At 36.8% G+C, this 24,565-nt stretch overlaps 1 protein-coding gene across 2 annotated transcripts in view; it reads right to left on the bottom strand.

Annotated features, from left to right (window-relative positions):
• Positions 1-24,565, bottom strand: part of igf1r (insulin like growth factor 1 receptor) — a 96,245-nt gene that overhangs the window by 63,579 nt on the left and 8,101 nt on the right. For both annotated transcript variants that reach the window (XM_015378701.1, XM_015378702.1), the window contains exon 2: positions 19,159-19,722. In XM_015378701.1, coding sequence (XP_015234187.1) covers positions 19,159-19,722 — 564 coding nt within the window. The remainder of the gene's footprint in view (positions 1-19,158; positions 19,723-24,565) is intronic.

Genomic DNA, 24,565 nt, shown 5'->3' with positions numbered 1-24,565 from the left:
TAGAACATATAGTGTTTTGCATTTTATAAACTAAAAAAAAAAAACTCAACCTCTTTTTGCATTTTGTCATTTAAGAAAAAAACTGGATTATATTTATTTATTTATTTATTTATTTATTAATAAGCAATGCATAGTTATGAAGAGAAAGAAAGGGAATCAATTTTCTTCTACGTTTCTTACAAAAGCAAGTCTCTAAGGTCTGATTAGCTTTTGTATTCACCACCACCTCTGATGTTCTGTAGAACTCTTTTGTTGAGATCACAGCTGCATGGCCCTCTGGGCTTTTAACTTCCAAGCTTTGAGCCTAGAAAGAATGCATATTTTTTTCTTCAAAATAAGGTAAACTCACTAGGATTAATACAGGGGATTTGTAAAATATCATTTTATAACTCATGCTAAACTTTCTCAGTTTGACTGAATTAAAAGTTCCTTTTAATATCAATATATGATATGAAAATATATCAATATATGAAAATGGCTTCCTTTTAGGTCTTGTTGTGTGTCAATGGCTGCTGTACTGCTGGAACATGATCCTCTTTTCTCTAGTTCTTAGGAAAAACACTTTTAACCATGCCATGGTCCAGCTGATTATGAATGCAAATTTCAATGGTATGAAAAAAATTACCATTTAAATGTAACATTAATTATGTAATGCAAATTAGATATTGCTTAACTTGAGTGAAGGTTGCAGAAAATGGTACATACTCAATATCAAGTGATATGAGATATTAATTAGATCTACTGCTAACATTAAATTGGCTTACATGATTGCATAAAAACAGGCAATTCTGCTTTGGAAATGATTTTCTTCCTCCTCCGCCAAAGCAAAAGTACATAGTTGGGTAAAGTTTTCTTTGAGCAGGAACACTGACAGCTAAAAACAACTGCACCTCCACAGAGCTGGTCTGTCTTTGTGGCTCATTTCCAAGCCCAGTAAATACAAATCTGACAAACCAAAACAATTGGTAAACCTCTGACCGTCCCAAATCCGAACCACTGAACCATCTGCTTTTTTAATGCATATGCAAAAATCACAGATTTAAACCACTTTTTGAGCAGGATTCCACAGACAGGGGAAAAAGTATCGCCTGTATCTATTATCCAGAACTCCCCAAATAACAGATAATAAGACCAAAGGACAGAAATAAAATAAAAATCTTTTATTCTACAAACAAATTACCTGATTGTAATGTTTGAAACTGACACCATATTTGATTTTAAAGAAAAATCTACTTCACTTCAGAGCCTTAGTTATATTTACAAAAATTTCCCTAGAACATGTTCCCACTTTTTTATGCCCAAAAAAATCCTAAACACCCACGCTTGACAAACAAAATTTAAAAACTTTTGTGTCTCGTGACGACTGCCATAAAATTGGTGCAAAATCATTTCTTGAGACTAGAAGGACAGGCATACTCCTTTTTGTCCAATGTAAATGCATTTATTTATGTTTAAAAAACTTTTTCTCTTTAAAATTAAGATTTATTTTTGCTTTTTTTCCAGTGGCCTTTAGGTAATATGACTTACGGATACAAAACTACTGTCCAATCATTGTGTTAGACAAGACAGATGATGCATGTCTGACTTTACCCAACTAAATGCATGCTTCCCATCGATAGTTCATTTAGAATTAGGACTACAGTAGGTATGGAAAAAACTATTGACTCACAAATGGTTGTCAATTTATATTTTATTCAATTAAAATTAGTTCCAACCGATTTTGATAATGTCCAACTAAACGGAATTTCTTTCAGCTTTGTGGTGTTGCCAACGTCCAGTAGAGGGGGCGGCTGTTCATTATTAAGACTTCGAAGTCTTGATATGTATGAATAGTAGTGGTGGCCTACAGGTTAAAGCATTGCGCTTGGGTGGTTCTGAGTTCAAGTCCCACGAACTGCCACTACTTTTTTCCTCCAATCAAAGCAATTATTGCAAATACTGGATTCCGATTAATGAGATCAACCATGATGTTGGTGAAGGCTAGAGGCTATAATGATTAAGCACAGAAATCAAGTGTTCTTTTTCTTCCCCTGATGGTGTTCTTATGGTTAACCTCACAAAAGGTGAAGGAAAAGGAGCTAGAAACAGGAAGCAGAAGCTACAATGCTATGTAATCGTGATCAGTCGTTTTAGCCCTAGTTGAATGGCATTGCAAAAACCTGCACTGGAATGATTCTTTCACACTTCATTCATTTCTGACATTACCATGTTCCTGTTGTTCTCAGTAAGCTTTTGAATCTCAGTCACTCAATTTTTTCTGAGACTTTATAGTCCATCCAGCTGCCCATATGTAAATACTGGCATGTTAAATCAGAATGGATCACGGCTGAAATACAATACTCTAACATTCTTTACATGTTAAATTACAATGGCAATGTAAGCATGATGGAATGTGCAGCTTTAATTTTTTTTGCGAGTGTAAATAAGGCATTAGAGGAAAACTAACTAGGCAGGTGGTGAAAACATAAGGAATTTAGTCCTTGCATAGGTGCACTGAAAAGGGTTACAGTGTACTGTTGTCCGCTAGTCATGCATCAGGCCTAGTTTCAGTAAAAAAATTACTTGATCAGTGAAGTAGAGGTAGAACAGATTCCCCATATGTAGAGGCTATCACTCATCAATGCAGCAGTTATGCATTTTAACCCCCTTAACGGAGAACCTCCCTACATGTCTTCTAGGGCTAAAAACAAATAATCGTATTAATCGTCATTAATCGATTTTTGATCTAATGATCAACTTATCAAGTAATCGATTATTGATCCCACAGTGGAGAAATGTATTTGTCACATCAACTCGAATAGCCAGGGAGTTTACATCAGTGTTTATATAGGTGGATATTTATCTTTATATATATATATATAATAGTTATTGCACTGGGTGTCAGATATATAGAAACAGGTTATTGCACAGGGATTATTCATTATCTGGAGTGTAGAGACTCTACAGCGTGTCTTTAGCTGACAGAGCAACCCACCTTTAGCAACAATTATACCAAAATTGTAAAAAAAAATATATATATATATATAAATATGTAAACATTTTGCATTTATGATGAAGAAAAAAAAATGTTGTCTGTCAATATGCTCTATCCATAACTCCTCGATTGGAAAAGTTTTAGTTTCATATGGCTTCATTTTATAAAAAAAACTCAAAAAAAAAAAAAAAATTAATCATTGACAGAGGGTTAGTGGGTTAATGGACTGGCAAAATAATCAGCAGTTGCAGCCCTAATGTTTTCCCACCTTATCTTGCTGTACCTATACAGTCTAAATACTACTAGCTACACACAATCAACAGCAAAACTAAAAAAGATATTAAAAAGAAAATAAAACAGGAAAAAAATCATAACAAAGACATAAAACAAAACAAAATAACAGAATTTGAATAATATAGTACATGAAGCAATGTGAATGCTCCTAAGCTGCTAACTATTGTTTTAATAAAATAACTTTTTTGTATAATAGCCATTCTAAATCAAAATTTAGCAAATTTTTTTTTAAAAGCAATACAAGCTTTGATTAGAGCACCGGAAATGTGCTGTACCATGCAAATAACAAATTGCAAAGGCATCGCAGAGACATTAGCATCTTATTACCACAGATTAAATGCTGCTTTGTTTCCTGTGTTACTGCAGATACATGCATACAATATGTTGGTATGTGCACTATACGCTGAAAGGAGGTGATGCGTATCAGCTCACACACCTTAAAGCTGATGATTGAAGTTCAGGCTGAAATAAATGACGCAGGGTTTTGTGTTTTTTTTCCCTGAACACTAAGCTTAGTGATTTGAACTAATCTCCATCCATTTAAAAGGGGCTGTTGACTGAGGGCTGTGCCATAATGGCGGAAAAAAGCCCAGACCTATTGTGTTAGGGCTCTCAAACAAAAAAACAAGAGAGAAGATGAAAACAAAAAGTTCTGTAAATATTTAAAAACGAATGGGACACCAGTCTGTTATGGTATTTCTGCAAGAGAAACCTTATCGTCCAGAACAAGAGACAAAGAGTGTACCCATGCAGTAATTGAAAGGTACAGAAAAAGTAATGACAAACAGACCTCTCCTGTAGGCAAAGACTAGAAAAAGTAAAAGCAGTAATCCCAGGTAAAATAAATGTCTTTTCTTCTTTTTACATTCCGACTAGTTAAGAACACAAGGGTATGAGTCATGATTGAGTATTTTTAATGCAACACAGATCTAAAGCTAAAGGCACAACAAAACAACTGAGACAAAGTCAAAGCAGGACAACGTTTGAGGGGTTTTCCAAAACAGAAGTATCAGAGTCATTACTCCTTACAGGAAGGGAATGGGAAAGAGAAAAGCGCTGCAAGATAACACCATATATTATGCAGGCAGGTAGGTGGAATGTAACAACAACCCTCTAACAAGCAACTACATGTCTGGTCTAGAAATCTGCCAACAACAACAGGACAACGAGCAGCGGATGGCGTCTAAGAAGGGTTAAAGGTTGAGACGATGTGGCTTTTCACTCCAAAAGTTAAAGTTCTCACAATCAAAAGCAGAGAGTTAGCAACAACAACAAAAAGATATGGTAGAGTAGAAGAGTAGCCATAACCTGAGTGAGAAAATGTGAATGGCAATGTTTACATCCTGACTGGAGGCAAATGCCTTTATCAACAGCCAAAGAGGGAAAGAACAGCTCCCTGATTCACGCTCAAGCACAAACAAGCCATGTTAGGTTTCTTTTCTATGACTGATGCAGTAATGGGGGAGCAATTTGGACCAAACCCATGCAGGGGTCAGTCTAGATATGAACTTCATGGATTCTTATCAACAAGTATCTTCTATACATCTCTTTTCTTCAGACCCTCATCCAAAAATCTCTTTAAAAAGATAAGACTTGATCCGTAACATCAGATGTATTCAAATTCAGGGCAACTAGAGCCCATATCTTATCATCTTACATAGAGCTTTCCTAGGTCACTGCTGATGTCATTGCCAGTATCAGTAAAGGCCAAAAAAAGCCTAACATTTGCTCCACTACTTGGCCACAATTGCCAAGTTTTGCTATATAATAGTAATTAAGAATAAATAAAGAGAAAGATGTTGTGTTTTAACTCATATCTTTAACTTCAGATGTTTGGGTGTGAATGTTTGTTCTTATTGCACCATTAAAAAAGAAATTCAAAAGAAATTACCAATAGCTATTGTGTAGACTAAACCCTTGCCAAAAACAACAAAGCTCTCCGCTGATCTTATTACAGGGTTCAGGGCTGTGTTGTCATCCAGGCGACCCAGGGAGGTCACAAGAGAGATAAGATTGTCTAGTCACCTTACTTTACCCCATCTGTCACGTCAGAGATGCCAAAATCTTTAATGCCCTGCAAATCTAAAGCCAGTTTAGTAAGGATGAATGAGGATAGCAACAGCTCCCCTGTGACATGGCCTTCCCCTCCCCTAAAGCAAAGACAGAGCTGCAGAGGGGAGCTCCAGAGAACTCTATATTTATCTGACACAGTAAAAAGCCTCTGTCTGACTGCCGCATGCTGCATTATGGTTCGTATTCATTAACCCTCCCATCGCGATTCACTATATTTCTCCTCCATGGTGGCCAATCATAAGGAGGCCAGTACTGACCCAGTGAGATGTCATCACTATGAGAGTTGCCATGAATGGGACTGTATTTACGTCCATGGCTGAGGGGGAAAGACATACGCAGGATTCTCATCAGCACTTCACACCATTGGATTTCTACACAGGAGGAGCCATATTTCAAAGCTGAGAGCAATAATTCATCGTGGGCCAGCCCGATTTTAACAAAGCACCAACTGGTGATTATAGAGTTGGAGTGGCCCATTGAGGCGAGCAGCCAAAGAGCTGCTACTCTGCCAAGAGAGTCATGCCAAGAGGGCAGGCGAAGTCGGAGCAGACCAAGCCACCTGTGCCTGTTAGGCCACGCGCTGACAGCTACGCCGGCTTTTGAGATCCCACCCAAACAAGATAGGCAAGGGAAGGGGAGGCTCAAGGTCATTTTTTATTGCTAGTCACAGAGAGAAAAGTACTAAAGGAATAACACCTCAGTCTGACTGACACAGTTTCTGCACTCAGACCATTGCCAAAGATTACATCAAATATTACATAAAATATTTTTTTTGTTTATTTTTTTTTATAATAATCATTAAGTCTAAGGATTATTACAAAAGCAGCATAAAAAATGCACTTGCATGACAGAAATCTAAAAAGTAAAATGAAAATAAAAAATAATGGGATTGAGCAAGAGGCAAACAAAAACAGGCCTCAGCTTGGAGAAGATTGCTTATCAAAATAAAAAACAATCTTTCTGTAAACCACGTATATATCAAAATATTGTTATGGTGCCTTTAACTTTAGGAAAAAAAAGTATTTATTGGCTTTTTTATTTAGTCTGTTTAAATTTGATCAACTCAGATATCATAATCATCTATGTAGTAGAAGTTGTTAAAATGGGATAAAGTTAAGAAATAGAATGAATCTATCGAAAAGTGAAAAACAAATTAAAGTGTTATGTAAATGTTTAAAAAGTTACTACCAGCTAAAAAAATAAAATACATTCTAGCTTTAGAAAAAGAAAAACCTTTAGGTATTATCTTTCCGGCTTGTTTATAGCGCTCCTGGAAGTAACCTTGCTATTTGGTGACATGGTGTTTACCACACTCAACATGGATCAGCGGAAGCCAAAGAAGAGTTGTCTCAGGATATTGGAATGAAAATTATAGATAAGCATGTTAAAGTTGAAGGCTTTACGACCAAATAGCTTGATGTTTTTATGACTACAGATGCACATCTTATTCAGAAATTTAAGATCCATTAGACTGTAGCGTTGATAAATCAAAAACACAAATATGAGTAGTAACACAAGAGTCGTGAAAAACTTCAATAAAGATTAAAGGTGAACTTCAAGCTCAAGAATTATCAATTTCAGATCACAACATCCGTTGTTGTTTGAGCCAACATGAACAAATGGGAGATGATCAAGGAGGACACCGTTGCTGAAAACCAGTCGCAAAAAAACAGACTGGAAATTGCTAAACTACTGTACTTGCTGATGAATTACAACAATTCTGGTAGAATGTCCAATGGACAGATCAAGAAACATAATTTCAATGTTCTCAGACAGAACAAAAAGCATATAAAGAAAAGAACACTGGGAAACATGGAGGAGGCTCTGTAAAGCTCTGGGGCTACTTGGCCCCATATTCCAAAGGGTGTCATGAATCTCTGCAGGGTACAATGAAATCTCAAGACAAACAAGGGATCCTAAAGAGTAATTTGCGGGCCCAGTGTTAGAAAGCTTGGTCTCAGTCACAGGTCATGGAACTTGCAGTATGATGATGACCCAAAACACACAGCTGGAACACCCAAGAATGGCATGTCATGATTCTTAAGTGGCATTCTATAAGCTCTGACCTAAATCTTATTGAACACCTTCAGAAAGAGTTGAAACATGCCATCTAGAAAAGGTACCATCAAAAACCTGAGACAACTGAAGCATGAGGAGTGGGCCAAAATACCTGCTGAAAGTTGCAGAAGTCTCACTGACAGTTACAGAAATCATTTGATTGCCTCAATTTTTTTTTTCCAAATCATTCTCTTAAAGCATAGTTGAAAACAATGTCTGACATCTTGATACTTGTTCATTTTCATAAAAATGGGTATTACTTTGTCAGAAAAGCATTGTGGAGTTTTCTTTCATTAAAGAAGGGATACCGACAATTGTTTCCGTGTTTGTATCATGTTTCAGGCTTTTTCTGGTGTTGTGATGCTACAGAGGTTTGTAGAGCACCCAAACCCTTGAGTATCATAGGCTAACTTGAAGACCTTTCATACTACTGCTTTTGCATGTAAGCCCCTGTAGCTAAAACCATATTGGTCGATATTAATTTAAAATAAGTTACTTTAGTACTAAAGACGTGTGTTTGGGAATTTGGTTACCTTTTTTTTATGTTTAAAATCATAAAAAACTTTGGCTGTGGTTTATATTGCGACTCAGAATTCATTTAGGTTAGATAAAAACGAATCAATTGCCAATCTGACAGCTTGTTAAAGAACGCTGGCTGCACACTATGGCGATCTGAGCTTTTAGGAATTAACATCATGTAACAAAGGGCGCAGAATGGAAGCCTCCATTAAAGTTTCTTTTTTATGAAATAAACATTTAACTTTCACAGTGCTGTAGCAGGTAACTTTATGAGTTAATTACACTTAAAAACAACATGAAGGAATATTTGCACAAAGTTGACAGAATACAAACTAAGCTTGAAGCAAACATAATGCAATTCTTTATCCTAGCATAAAGGACAAAAAGAGAAGTATTTGAGGGGAAGTGTGTGGCTGTCATAGGCATTTCATCTAGCTGTGTAATTCATGAGGTTTCCTTTGTAATTTTATGATGCCCTTTCATCTCTTCATTGTGCACATGCTACAAAGAAGAACAGACAGCAGATCACTGCTGGCACGCTGAGGCGTGTTCAGTATGACTGTTATAGAAAAAAAAAGCCCTTGAAAAGCCTGGACAGAAACAGGCATTAAAAACATTACTCTGCCTTTCCTAAGCCATAAGATACAATAACTATAGGCTATTCTACAATTATTTATTCTGCATGTATATGATGTAGCCTTACTTTGTGAACTTTACACATCAGGACCATTTGGTAAACTCAACTTTTCCACATCTGATCAAATTTTAAACAGATACTTTCTTATATTTTCCAGCTTTAAGCATGAATATTAACATATCGAGTAGGGATGAAATTATAGAATATTTGGACCGTTATAGATATTGTCTAATAGTATTAGTGCTTTTAAGACTGGTCTGTCTTTCTTTCTTTTCATGATATCTGGGGATATTTTATTGACTTGCCGCTTGGAGCATTGATTTAAATGGCCTAAGCCAGAGCTTTACCTTAACCCTAACTATTACCAACATATACCAAACCTAAACTAAATGCACACCTCAGTCCTAAACCTAACCCCACCTTAAAGAACAGAATTATACCATATGGGAACCCGGTGAATGTCCCCATATGTAGCTGTAAGTCGCCGCATGTTGGATATTTTAGAAAATACTTCCCCCACATTGTAGGTAAAGCAAGACCACACATGCCCACACACACACACACAAATGGGAAAAAAAGATAAAATAACATTTGGTGTTAATGTCAGCACAGACTGATGGACTGATACCAATATCTTAAAAAAAAAACAAAACAAAAAAAACTGAAAAACGTTTTTTTTTAAATCAGCCGATATCTTAATGTCATGGTAATTTGAAACCCTAACAGAGAAGCTTGGGATGTTTCATAAACATTTATGAGACAGCCCAACATTTCTATGCATTATACTGAGATTTTGTGACACTCAGAACATACTGTACTTTTGAAAAAAAGAAACTTTGCTACAAGCCATTGTTAAAAGGAGTAAGAGATTCTGCATGTAGGGGGCCCACCCAGTATAGGACAGAAGGTATCCTGATCAATTGAGACCAAAATGGAACTTTCTGATGGACATGCAAAACAAACACACAGCCAGAGCTTAAATTGAACAGTTTACCTCAAAACACATCCTTGTGCTAGAATGGCCGTGACAAGGTCCAAACCTAAATCCAATTTAAAATAATTTACAAAACTTCCTTCAGAAAACAGAAACTAAACATGTGTAAAACTGTTTTCCCTCCATGTAGAAAAAGTGGGAGAGACAAACCCCAAAAGACTTGTAATTATTTGGGGTTAGGAATGCACCAGTACGGATACTGGTATTGGCCCTAGTGTCAAGCACTCGTAGTTGTAAAATAAAAAAAAGATAATCTGAACCACTATAATACTATCTAAACAATTAAGTTAACCTTAGCTGCAGCTGTGAAGATCACTTCCCCTTTTGGAAATAAGCCCCCTCTACTGCAGCTAAGCTGTACTGGATCCAAGGTTAAACTCTGACTTTGTTGGCTTGGCATTTTATACATTCAAACTTTTTAATTTGACAAAGCTTTAATCATTTGTACTGGTACTCTGTATCAGCAAGTTCTAAAATGTCGGTACTTGTACTTGATCAGAAGAAATCTGGTATCAGGAGTTGCCTAATTGGAGTGATAGGTAAGTCTAAGATGTACTCCTTTAAATGGGTAGAATAAAAATTTAATTTTTAGAATTTATATTTGTTAAAGAAAGTACATAGTATCTCATTTCACTTCACAATTTCTAAGTGCTTCTTGTTCGATACATCAAATTATATTACAATTCCAAGCTTATGGTTGCATTAAAAAATAAATGAAAAGGTTGAAGACACTGTGTACATTTTCAGGACTGTGTGAGTTTAAAATAAAGATAGTGGGTGAAACTCCAAGGTTTTTTTGGTTTTTTTACCACAGGTAAATGGAAAAGAGTAAGGATCAGTGTTTCTATGACCTTAGTGAACCTGACAAACTATTCTGGCAGAGCAGAACACTCGCCTCTCTCTGTGGTATGCCAGCGTACATCCTCACTTCTGCAGGAGAGATTTGTCAGCATGAGATTTCTTTTTTCCGCTGTGGTATTAACCCATGCTCTCAGAGCTTACTTGCAGGCATGGCACATTATCTCCCAGGAGTCTCTGCCAAGGCAGCCGAACTGTGAGTAAATGGCGGCTCTGGTCTGAGCGCTTTAGAGAGAGAGAGAAAGAGACAGATAGAGAGAGAGAGAAGGGAGCGTGGAGAGGTAGCGAGTCAGAAGTGCAATTCAAGTGCTAAGGGAAGGCACAGGAAACAGATGAGGGCACGTTTCTTTCTCACCTTTCTGATGGTCCATCACCGAGAGGCAGCGATAGACTTCGCCCTTCCTGCAGTGTGAAGCAGGACTAAGAGGAAACCACAACACAGCCTAAGCTGGAGTAGGGGGGCTGTTGCACGGAAGTTAGAGTATTCATGCAGATTTATGAATGAGTGGCGATAGTAAAAGGATGAGTCACAGTTTCTGCACTGAGCATGCAGCCTATCACCAGAGGCACTTGGAGGCTCAAACACATTACACACCTTACGCTTACATACAGAAAAACAGATATTTACACTTATGGAATTAAAGAGCACACATCTATGTCTGTCTGTTGTCTGTCTATGGACTTATTTTAGGCTTCTTCTCCACTCATTGAGAAAGAAGCCAGATTTAAGTTTTACACACTGAGTTCTGGGAAAAAGACCTTGCTTTTGACATGCCGTCGATTGAAATATTTGGTCATAATGACCAGTTACATTTTAAAGTAAACACTGGCCCCTTTTAAGCTGGAGAATAGTGTCCCAAACGTGAAGTACGGGGATGACATCATGAAATTACAGGAGGGACTAGTGGGCTTTAAAAAAAAACAACACTGTGTTGAAATATTGCAAGTTTGGAAACCATCAGCCAGTAGCTGAGAGCTAGTCAATGTTTTAGAGTGGCAACCAAAAAGCCCCTTATCAGTCCCAGAAGAACATCTGGGGTGTGTTGACTAGGCATGTATTACCCTAGCAGCTTACTAACCTGTTTCGGTACACCAGGTTTGTCAGGGGTAATGGATGAAAGGTCCAGGACAACATTATGAAAAAGTAAGAAAGATAATTTACCCAAGACACAAAAACTTTATCATAACTTCTCAGATTTTTTTGAAGTATAACAGGAATGTTTTTGGTACTCCGAATTCATCTAACACAGGAATTATAAAGTTTAATGTATTGTCAGTAAAACGGTGTTTGTATTCTCAAAGAGTAAGAACAATATCTGGTTTTCTTCATTGAGTGTGGATGTTTACAAGCCTTTGCAAGCCCTGGTTGTGTCTACTATGTTAAAGCATCTGTGTGCCTCCAGTAACGGGCTAAATATCCGGATAAAGCTGAACTACCTGGGCAGAAATTTAAGCAAAAAGGATATTTACTTTCTGTGGAACTCCGTGTGAATCTGGATACTTGAGCAAGTGTCAGTCAGTCTCTTTGGATGTTGGCAACAAGTCACACGAGTCCTATTTTGGTCGACTGAGTCAATGAGAGGAACCCTCGAAAAAGGAGCTAATCTGTCTGTGCTTGGAGAAAAGACCTTTATAGGCCACAGAGGACATGAGTCGGATAAACTTGCACAGCAGAGCCATCAATGGACAATTCAGTCTGCTGTTCATACATGGACAATAACACACTGTCTAACTATGCCATCATAATTTATAAAAAAAATTGTTCCAACACACCAGTTTGATTTATCCCATGAAAAGACACTCTTAGTGACATTAAATGTTGGTATTAGCTGTCAACATACAGTATGTCTCTGGATTTTTCTACCACATCTTAAGAAATGTGGCAAGAATAATATTTGATCATTCTATATTTGCAATATTAAAGGTGTGAGGGGAAAAACTAACAGCATTTGAAAGCAGAAGTACTGTATGTTACCCCTTATTAAACAAAGCTCAAGGTCTGAAAACTTTGAAGGTTTCTGTTAAGAATGAATGAGTGAAGAAGTTCTATCAGAAAATCCAGCAAATGTCTTTTATGAAAGGGATCCAGAAGGGACACATGCTGCAAAGGCCCTTAAGAGGAATGACTGGAGTGGTGTGTAGCAGATGGAGACAGGAAAAGTACACGGAAACACAGAAACCAATGTGACGGATGGGAATGATGTGATGTCATCAACCGACAGAGGTACAATTCATATATCAAATGTTGATAAAAGCAGCATTTATGCTCAAATTATTATTCAAATGGTAATAAAAAAAAGGCTTCAGCATTAAAATGTTAATTTTGCTTTATTTTGCTTATAGTGCTTTTCTAATTTTTGTTCCATTTCACTTTTTCCTCTTCTGTAGTACCTTAAGATTTTAGAATGTAAATTGTAAATTAATATTTTTTTTATTATTATGAATAATTGCTTTATTGTGGATTTAAAAAGTGCAAAACCTTCTGCCTATGTACTTTTTTTGGGGGATTTTAACCAATTACAAAACAGGAACCTGTCTTTGGCAGTGTTCTTAAATCCACAAGGTAAAGGTGCATCTGTCAGAGACAATAAAACTTTCAACAGAGAAATGGAAAGAATGTTTGGTGTTATGTTATACCTAAAAGGATGCAATCACTCATTAAAATAGGTATGCATCATCTTTGCCAAATCAAATCATGGCTTCAGTTTTGTCTATCAAAACACAACCATCATAGGACTGAATATTCTTTGAAGAAGCCCTCTACCACTATATTTTAAAACTAGCATCGCATGAAACTAATGTAGCAGCATTTCAAATTGAGAGGTTGTAAAACCATGTTTCTTTTGCAAAAAGTGAAAAAATAAATAAAAAATACCCTTCACAACTGCTGGATAAGGAGCCCAATGTTAGCACCCAATTTGGATTTCTATCCAGAGCTACATTAAAGGCACTGGTCCTGCTTGAAAAATGAGAGTAAAATCATTTTACAGTCCTCAAACATCCTTAAAACAATTTCCAATCACTGCTCTTTTAATTTCTTGCATTTTTTATTTAGTCTAACTGCTTCTGTAAGATGCAGGATTTTATTTAATTCTTATGATCATTTGAATTGTAGAAAATGTGTGTAGATGAACTGTTTACAGAGCTGATCTTGACCTAAACATTAATTGGAATTCAACAGAAAGATGTTGTTATAATGAAGAAATTAGCCAGATATACTTGTTTAGTAAATGGCCCTGACATGTGTTCAGTTGTTGCTGCTTTCGTTTCAACTGAACCAAAATAAACAGATTTACAGACAGGATAAAAAAAAAGTTAATTAAACAAAACTATTGTGGTTTTTGAGTTGCATAAATCCCTCTTAGTTCAGGTCTCAATGATGAAGAGTATTTTCTGTAAAAAGCCAGCACCACGTCATAATTTCTTCCTCCAACAGTGTTTTTTTTATTTTGGCTCAGGCCTGACAGAGCTTGATCAACACACCTTTTAAGTATTAATGCTGGCACCCTGCTTCTGCTCGATGAAAGAAAAAGCAGACAAGCAGAAACAGCAAATGCATGGGCACTGAGTCATGTCACTGCGAGGAAGGAACAGTACTACAAAGTCTGGAATTTGAGCTCTCTTAAGTTTCCTGTCCCTAACCACAGGACTTTGATAAGGTCCAGAGATTCCGCTAAATATTTTAAAGCCTTCTTTTATCTGTGAACTAGGCCCATCCAGGAACTTGAATGGCAACAGGCCCGGGTAAAAAAAAAAAAAGAACAGACCACATATTGATCTTTTTTTTCCTTTTTTTTTTTACTTATATTTACAGATGGGACAAGCAGGCTCTGGTTGACTTGCCATAGATAGTTTTCACCTCAACGCCTGTGTTGGGCATTTCCCCTCTTTATCCCCTCACAACATGCAATAAGGAAGCTAACTGGAATTTCTGCACAATAAACTTAAAGGGGAAGGGACATTGTATAAAACATATGTTCTCTTCTGGTAAATATGAGAGAATAAACAATTAATCTATGTAACCGTGATAAGACAGTTACAGAAATAACAGTTAATATGGTAATCGAATCAAATCATAAACATTTGCTTAAACAATCACCCACTCAGAGCAATAATTAAGCCAAAGGCGACAGTGAAGAGGACATTTCAAAACGTAGTTTAGCTTCACATAAATAAAATTCAGTAAAAAAAGTTTTTAAAATAATCTTTTCTCGAGCACCTTTCACTACCAATTTATCACTTTGTTATATGAGAAAAAGAGAAACTCAGAATTAATTTTTCTAAAAGGGATTTGTATGTTTATTGTATAGCATTTTTCTTTTGATTACTCCTAATTAAAATTATTGTTTTATTAGTACACAAAAAAAAACTTTAGCTTTGTGTCTGTAACTTGAAAACATAGCAAGCCATTACAGTTTGTTTTTTTTCAACAGCTGCAAATTCTGTCCAACATTTTCCTCATTCCAACATTCATTTTTATGAGGCCAAGTTCAACAATCCCCCTCCACTTGATAAAGTTAAATCAGGAGAGCAGGAAAAAAACAAGACATGTCTGCTTCAGTTGTCTGGAACTCTGTCAGAATGCAAACATCTTTATCGTTGGAAGAGAACAAACATTGCTTAACGGTATTCTTTCGAATCACAGAGGTTCAAACGAATGTGGCCCAAAGCAGCACGGCAGAAGTTAATATTTGATTGCATGAAGAAGAAATGTGAGCTCAGTGAGAACTTGGGAGTCGGGGAATGTGTGCCTTTCTGTGAACCTGTTAAGACCAACCAGAACTGGAGCGGCCCTTGTATGCACCAGGGCACTGTCTCCTCAGCTGAATAACTGATACAGGTCTTTCTTTTTAGTCAGGTTTTAGCTGGGCCCATGCCAGATGTCTTTTAAGTCAAAAAATCCAGGGCCCCATTTTACAAGAGTGAGTGGGAGAACATCTCTGACAAGTGCGTAGTGGAGATATCTGACAGCCGAGGTTGTTAACAGCCCCTGATAAGCCCTGGAGAAAACAGTGAGGTGACAATAGAGCAGGAAACACCAGCAGAAGCTCTGACATGAACAATCAGAGATGAGGCTAAGTGAAGTGGAGAGGAATAAAATGAACAGACATAGTGGGGAGAAGCAAAGGCATTAAAGCCCAAAGGAGGGGATGTTTTTAGATGAGGAAAACAAGAGCATTGAAATATTGTTTAACAGATGGGCTTGCCTTTCAATACCAAATAGCTGTTATGTCTGCCCTTCCTTCTATGCAGACCTTCTTAGAACAGGCGTCTCTCTGCATCACTGCTTCCCTCCAAGAAGCGAGCCTCCATTTAGGAACACAGCTGGCTCCTACTCACCTTTATCGAACACTAAACTGGAATATTCCACTCAGCATAAAGTTACCACAAACATCCCTTGATCTAACACACAACAAACCAATAACGTCTAAAGATCAAACAAAAAAGAAAAAGATGAACGTCTTTAAGCTTCCACACAGCTTGAAGACCCAGAGGCTACAGTAGTCAGCTAGCAGACAGTGCTCCTTCTCATGTAGTGTAATTAAAGAGAAGACGGGGCTGTATTGACTAGGAAACCACTGCATGCCCTTGAAGGAACATCTGTACTGGAGAAAAACAAGGCAATTATGCAAACGGGTAGAGAAGGGGAGAGGAGGGCTCTGTAGCAGGACGGATGGAAGAAAACACATCATACCCTGATAAATAAACCAACAAAACAAATCCTGATACATTAAAGAAACAACCCGGGTCTGTTTTAGCTTTATTCTGCCAAAACAAAGCTTGAAAAATGCCCTACCCCAGGACTGCTTAGCAACTTTTTGTTTTTAAGTGTAGCTTTTGGAAAACCTTTATCTGCTTTCTTGATACCTCGAGGCGCTCCAGATGAATCCATTTACCCCGACCTCGGACCGGTCCTTAGAGAGAGAGGCAATCTGCTCTAAACAATACTGCTGCTCTCAGGTCTGTGTGAGAACAACTGAGCAGAAATACAACATAAACATCAACTATGAGAAGAACCAAACTGTGTGCTTGCATTGTTCACAATGTGGCATTCTGTTTAAACCCTTTTTCCACTCGTAACAAAGTGATTTTAACATTTTTCTTATTTTACATGGCCACATGTGCACAGATAAGGGATTGATAACATTGCAGGAAGCTCCCAAAAGGACAACCAGTCCAAGAATAAACACAGACAAACAATAAGCGCTGCAGAGAAAGATACGGTCACAAGGGGAAAGAAGCAGGTTTTATTTCCACAATTTGTTCTGTAGGCTTCCACAGAGAACCCAAGGTTGTTTGTTAATCTAAACTGACAATGGGGGCGGCAAATAGGTCTAAAGGACAATATAAAAAGAAAAATAGGGGTGACCGAGGCCACATATTCCCACAATTATTTCCTTCCAAAAGGCTTTGACACACTTTCTCATGAAACAATCACAAACATTGATGTATTGACTTATGTTCAATGTTGTATCATTCTTTTTACTCTTTTCACTGCAGCTCCCTCAAAGTTCCAGGCTACTTGTCGGCTTCTATGATCAGTGTCATGTAGAGTCTGTCTTCTACAGTAGATACGGCTCAGATGATGGACTTGGATAAACTTGCTGTGTGAGATGTTTAAAATTCTATCTGGAATTTATTTTTGGTCCCCATCATGCTATTTGTTCATTAATGGTAAGAAATCGTGGAGCCCTAACCCAAACCCAGAAGAGTTTGACTTATACCAAGATAACAGCATACACAACTTCATTTACTACTTAGGTGATTTGTTTTCAATTTAATTCCTTGTAGGGCTGGGTGTAATGGCCAAAATATAAGATCTAATTATTTTATTTTTATTGTCATCTTGGACGATTGCGATTTCAATCAATTTTAATTGAAGTATTAAAAACTGCATGCATTTATATTAAAATAGGTTTACTTTATCAAAAAATATAATGTGCAAAGTAACAAACATTTAGCCAACAATACATTTATTGTAAAAAAAAAATTTATATTATTAACATAAATCTTGTGCAAGAAACACCAATGCTCACTCAACAATAAATTTACACCTATGTATATTCAGTACAAGTGCAAGAAAAAAGTGCTTAATTTGAGAGCTGTTGAGAGCCTAGTTCATGTCGAAATAATACAGAGTTAAACTTATGTTCGGCTGTAGAGATCAACCGGACCATAGGTCCGTAATACTTGAAAATAACAAAACAGAGTTTAACTTTTCACAGCTCGCTTGTAGTGTTTCAACTCGGCGGGTCATATTCTGGATCACACCCTTTTAGCATGTGAAGAAAGCAAGGCTTCTCTACGGTGTAAATGGGCACCATGTTCATCCCTATATGAACAGCTACGGGGTCGGTCATCTGTTGTTCGGTTGTCTTTGCCCGTGCTCCCGACGCTGCACTCCCAAAGCTGTGAGTGCTTCTCCCACTCTGTTGCGTGCCTTTGCCGGAGATGCTGAAACAAGTTAGTTGTGCTGCTAGTCTTGGTTTTGAAAGCATTTCGACAAACTTTGCACACTACTGTAGTCTGCTCTATATCAGCTTTGTCAAAGCCAAACCACTTCTAAATAATTGATGAAACACAAGTCCCTTTTCAAACTCCTCAGATTGAGCTGCAGCCAAGGTGCGAGTAAACAGTGCACAATTCAGGCAGAAGGACGAAAGAAGCAGCAGAAGAAAACGTACAAGTAAAAAATGCAAAAGATGAGACTTCCACGATTTTATGAATTAGCGGATTAAATGTGGATTAATCAAATTAATTCAATTTATCGCACAGCCCTAATTGGTTGCACATGATTTTATGTCAGAGAATCAGAGTAAAGGGGGTATTATACATATGTGTGTGACAATTGTTAACACTATACCTGTAAGTAATCTGGAACAGTGTGAAGCATACTAATGCCTTTTTAAGTGACCATAGGAGGTAAAAACAGCAATGAATATAATTTGAAATCAATATTTTCCCAGCATTTTATTTCCAAATGTTGAAAAATATCCTTTTGACTTGACATGTGGTACGTAACATCAAATCTAGCATACCACTGCCAGATAGACAAAGCAACAGGTAGCTTTTATGTACTTTTCATTTGAATGAAAAACCTTCTTGAACTGAAGGCATACAACTTAGTTTTCCTCAATATTTCTCGTAAACATGTTATTAAAGTGGAGTACTTCCTATCAATGTCGTATTTTCTTTGCTTTATTTGCTGATATATGAACCTCCAAAATACTTCCAACAGAAAATGCTTGACCCTACCACTGGGCTAAAGTTGAATGAGAACAACCCTCCCTCGGATTCTTCAATAAACCCCTTTTTCACAGATTTCTTAATGTCCCTCTGGCAAATATTTAGCTGACAAGCTCCAGACTGCCAGACTACCTCATTTCTTGGCAGAGCTACTCTAACCTCAACTGGGTATGTCTCTCTCGCTAATACCTGGTGTGTGTGCTGTCTCCATCCTCTCCTTCCTAAACAGCCAGATCTAAAGAAAACATCTGTGTGATGAAGAGGGAGGAAATGTTTTCACTGGCTCACTGACAGCCTTTACTGCCTAACCAAAACAAAGTAAAATCTTTATGTACATTTAAGTTTTATGCATTTTTTTTATTTTTGTATGGCTGTCAAATTCAAAGACTAAAGTCAACTTTACTTGATCACGGAAATAACGGAGAATCCTTGTTGTGTTTCACAAAGTTAGGTAACAATAACCATTTGCCTTGGTGGAATAAAAAAAGAAAAAAAAACACTAACCTTTCTGACAATGGTTAGACGTCCAGCAGCGGTAGTCCTTGTTGTCTTTGAACGACGTTGTGCGACAGATAGGGTTATCCTCCATGATGCCCGGGCAGATGTCGTCACACTCCTTTGGCTCCTTGTTCCGAGTTATAATATTATTTACGTAGCTGTCCATGATCAGAGACCAGTCCACCGAGTCCAGGTAACATAGCTCTCCGTTCTTTTCAATCTGCACTGTTCCACGGGTGATGTTCATCAAGTTGTACAGACCGATGTCCTTTAAGTTGTTCATCTCGTAGATCACCAAAGCATTTCCAAAGAACAGGTTAAGGCCCCGGATGACACTTAGGTTGGGAAAGAGTTTGCTGAGGCTATCCAAGCCAGGGACCCGAAACAGCAGCAGATAGTCAGTGATGACGGTCAGCTTTGGGAAGCTGAGGGTGCGGAAGACCTCCTGGTTGATGTTGCTCGTCTTTTCATTGATTAAAACAATTTGTAGGTAACCTTCCAACACCGTGCAGTTCTCAAGACGCTTGAATTCACTTATGTCATTCCTGATGTCAATACTTGGGCTACAGACTGAAAGAAAGGAAAGCAAAACACATTTTTAAGTGAGAATTGATAAAGTGACAGCAAAAGTGTGTTTGACATTAAAAAAAACAAACAAATAAGACCCCTATACATCATTTTTACTTGACACACAAAAATCCTGAGCTCCAAATTCTTTTGAACAATTCCCTGAACAATGGATGGATGGATGGATGGAAAACAGGAAATATTACTACTCATCACTTTATTTGGATTTAGTTTTTACATATGCATAGATATACGTACAGATATATATACAGAAGAGCTATATGTGTATATATTTTATCTCTTTTTATTCTTTTTTTTATCTTTATTATAATGTATAGTTGGATGTGTGTATATATCATGTAAAACTGTAACTGGAGCGTGTAACAAAAGTAATTTCCCTCTGGGATTATTAAAGTATTTCTGATTCTGATTCTGATACTCTTTTATTAATACTCTAATACTCATATTAATACTCTTCTTTGTGTGTAAACCCACCCTTATTGCTTAACTTTGCGAGGCTACCTTAATGAAGGTAGTAGTTTCAATGCATTGTATTCTTCGACCAAAAAACAAAACAAAACAAAAACACTACAATAATCTCCTTAAAGCATCTAATCCTTACAGTCAAGATGTCAAGCCTGGCATAATGTTTTGTCATGATCTGGAAGCCTGTATGTTGCACCAGGGCTCCACATTTTTAAACCCTCTAAAAGACGTGAGCCTTTTGGTCAGTACCCACTCTAGAGCCTATTTCCTGCAGTAACAAGATACAGTCTATTATGTTAAGATGCACAAGTTAAAATGCTCAAAACACATTTTTGTATATGGTCAGACATAACGCCTGCCTTTAAAAGTAAAATATTTTGTCTGTCACCTCAGATAACCTCAGCATGTACGAGATCCAATTCTCTGAGCTTGGAAAATAACACTTGAAACCACAGTGCTCAGAGCGCCTGCTGGCAACATCCACATAAACCTTTTATTATTGATGACGATCAGCTCTGCCAGTAAACGTTACTATGCTCCGCTACAACGAAAGCTAATCTGTAATTTTCACAATTAAACAAAAACAATCTTAATGCATAAAACCTAAACTTGTCTCGATCTGCCGGGAAAATTCTAGTTTTGGTTGTGCTCAGAGGTGCCAGGTTGTGACACAATCGCTTCTGATGCTACCTTCCAAGCATGCAGTGATGTGTGAATGAGTTTTGACAGACAAGCAGAGACAACCATCACACCAGAAGTCCCATATTAAAAAAGAAAAGCGCTACAAAAAACTTTTCAAAGGCAGAGGATCCAAAAAAATTGTTTGATTTATCAACCTTATGTAGTGACATAATGCAAATTATCAAGCATACCCACAATTCACATGTGTTTGCCAAACACACAATACTTTGCTTTTAATCTCATTAAGAGAAAAGCTGAGAGTACATTACAACAAATAAAAATCCTGTAAAAAAAAAAATAAGGAGCCATTTTCTTTTCAGCAAGGAGAATGTTCAATTAATGTTTATCAAACCTTGATTTGTTAAACCAGTTTTAAGGAATTTGCAATATAAATTAGTTTTATCCATGGTGGAAAGCGACTGCCTTTGTAGGAGTTTCCAATGTTTTGAACTACCCCTCATTTTCTTAAATTTGCTTAAGATATAGACGCACTGGTTAAGAGAAAGATTAGGTAAGCAAATACCCAGTGTGCAAACACAGAGTGTGTAAAGTGCTTCAATGTCAATATTATCTAACTTTGTTACAAAGATAGAACCTTTTTAAAGGAAACCTTGTACTTTATTTAGTCAGCTAAAAAGTTATTTTATTGAATGGTTCCCATGTTTTAAGACCTATTCTACAGGTGGCAGTATTTGATCTATTCCATCAGAATGAACTATTATAATTATCATGCATTACCAAACTGAAACAAAATTAGAAGTCGCTTAATAAAAAATAAAGAAAGTCTGTTTGTAACTGAATTTGGTGAGGGTTGCGAGGATACCTTTATATCTAATAAACTTGACTGAAACACTAAATGTCATTTTTGTATTTGAAATGAGCGATAGATAATACATCACCTTGGCAACTAATGATTATTTTTCAAATCGATTTATCAGTTTATAATTTTTTCGACTATTAATCCCATAGCCAAAGATTCCTTAAAGAAGACTTTTTACAAAATCAAACCAAGTGAAACTCAAAGTTTACCACTTGATGAGTTCTGGATAGAGCAAATTGTTTTGTTTTTTTTAATCATATATGTAACATGTATATATATATATTTTTAAAAATCTTGGCATAATTACTGCTCTAAGTGGGTCGCTCTGTCAGCTAAATGCATGTTTTAGAGTCTCTATACTCTAGTTAACAATTAATTGATCATTAAATTAGTTGACGATTATTTCAATAACCAATTAATCACGATTAATCCGATTGTTTCAGCCCTATATGAATTTAAAACATTTTGTTGACTTTTTTCAAGCTGATATCTTTTTTTTTAAAATCAACATTTCTTTTTAATCATTAACAGCAATAATACACTACTAAGTTAAACATTTTTACATTACTCTCACTTGTCTATTACATTATATTCACTTGTCTATTACAGTTGAAGTTCTTTTTTCAAATTTCACATAATATTTAGGACAGTTTTTATCACTTAATGCTTATATATTGTTACTTATAAATTTTGTTTTAGATATTTATAAGTCTACTAAACTCAAGAATTAGGAATTTCAAAGAACATGACCTGTCATATCCTCTTTATAGTTAATATAGAATAAAAACATAAGCTGTTGGTCCGACAGGCAAAGGTCTGAATATTGCAGAGAGCATGCTGGCAACAGTTGTTTTAAAAATGGTAATTAGTTGGTCAAAGGCCCACCTTGACATATGAGCTCCTTGGTTAAACCTGTTATGTTCTTATAGAGGCTTAGGATGCAGCCAATGGGACACTGCTGCATCGTCTGTCCAATAAGACAAAGAAGTCTGGAATACATTTCTCTGATTCTTTTCAAAACAGTAGTCAAGAAGATACCTGAGTTTTTCAGCCTGAAAGAAAAACCATTACATTGAAATGTTTTTCTGCGTGAGAATGGAAACGGAATTCACAGAAAAATTGTGCAGAAAATGACCGTTTGATTTGCATCCTTTAAGCCTCTCTGCTTAAAAGCAGAAGTCATATTGTTTATGGAGGGGATGGACGGGTTATATTTGCCCCCGTTGGAGTGTTTCACTCGTCCAAATTTAGAACGGAAACAATTACTCCTGTAGAAAATAGTATTTGCTTTCTCCAATCAACACCAATGCCCCTGGGCTCCACATGTGAGCCATCGAGCTGCATGTCTCCTTTGTTTCATTGAGAATTTTCTTCCAGCTTCTCCAGCAGCCGGGGAGCGAGGGAGGAGGGGTGGAGCCACACAAATACAAAGACTAATTTGTTTGTTGGTAAAGAGAAGCTCTGGGCTCCACTTCCTGGCATTAATAAAATCGGGGGCGTCTGGGCAGCGGAAGATAAGATTCCAGCCAAGCCAAGCTATGGAGAGGCCACACGGGTGTAGAACTGCTGCAAAGAGAAACCGCTACCTTCTAAATGTGCCTCTGGAAGTGGTGAAGATTCCAAAAAAAGAAGGCCTGGAATGAGAATACAATAAGGGAGAGGAATGACACAGCCCTCCTCTTTGTGACTCTTATTCTGCCCATTAGGCATGTTAAGTAGCTGGAATTCCAATCATTTCCTCACACAAAAGCTTGAAAAAGATTTTGCCTCCAAATAAGCCAGCAGGCTCCCCCAACCCCAACCAATCCACAAAAAAGCACTTAGATAAAACGTTGTTACCATGATTACATCACATAAAAACATACTTCAGGAGCTTTATTCTCATGGAATGATATCCTGCACGTGTCCATCTACCTTCTGCATTTCTTTGCTCTTCACAGTGCTGAGTAAACACACATATCTCCACAGCGTAACTGGATCCATGGGCTCATGTGTATGATTGATAAACCCTGGCCCTGCCCTCTGAGGAGATGTCAACACGCAAACACATCCGCATACACACCTGCACCAGCACACACACACAGGCAAACATGACCCCATGCACCTCTGTTAAAATTAAACCAAGACTCTAACGGCAAACACTTGTTGAATCCACAGAACATACCCTGTTTGGAAATAATCAACCTTATCTCACACTTGTGTTGAAAAAATATGTACCTTTGTAAAATTGTGTGCTTGATTACTTTACTGTGAAAGAAAACGGCAACCGATACGATTCATTCATTTTTCAGTTGTTCATATTTGGTTAATTAATTTGATTAATGACAATTACAGAGCTTTTTTATTTTATTTTTATCATTTGAACCATTTTTTACTCCTTTAGCTGATAGAATATGTTGGGGCTTTTTTTGTTTTTTTTTTTCCCAGAGCTGTATTGTTGGTTTTTCTGTAAACTGCTAAACCTAAAACGTACCAGTCTAAACAATTTTAATACAACAATCAAATAAAATAAAAAGTCTGCAGGTTCATTTAAAGAGATGTTGTTTTGAATCCAACTGAAAAAGAAAGGAATTGAACATAATTTTTTTTATATTGTTGCTTTTTTTTTTTTTTTACTTTTTTTTTTTCCATAAAAATACAGACACAAAATGGTGAAACCTTTAGCTTAGCTTTACCAACAATAGCATCAAAGTAAATGCTGTTGGTTTATTTATTCAACGATGTTGGGGTTGCATTGACTGACTTTTTTCTGTTTGTTTTTTGGGTTGTTTTTTTATTTTACTTTTTTTTTATTTCTTGGAATCCAGAAAAAGACTTTATTACCTTTGTAACATTTAAAAATTTGGATATTTTGATGGC

The sequence above is a fragment of the Cyprinodon variegatus genome, unplaced genomic scaffold, assembly GCF_000732505.1.
Source record: "Cyprinodon variegatus isolate N-32 unplaced genomic scaffold, C_variegatus-1.0 Scaffold177, whole genome shotgun sequence".
Taxonomy (NCBI): Eukaryota; Metazoa; Chordata; class Actinopteri; order Cyprinodontiformes; family Cyprinodontidae; genus Cyprinodon; species Cyprinodon variegatus.
The sequence above is the reverse complement of the archived record's forward strand: the minus strand, read 5'-3'. Positions and strand labels throughout refer to the sequence as shown.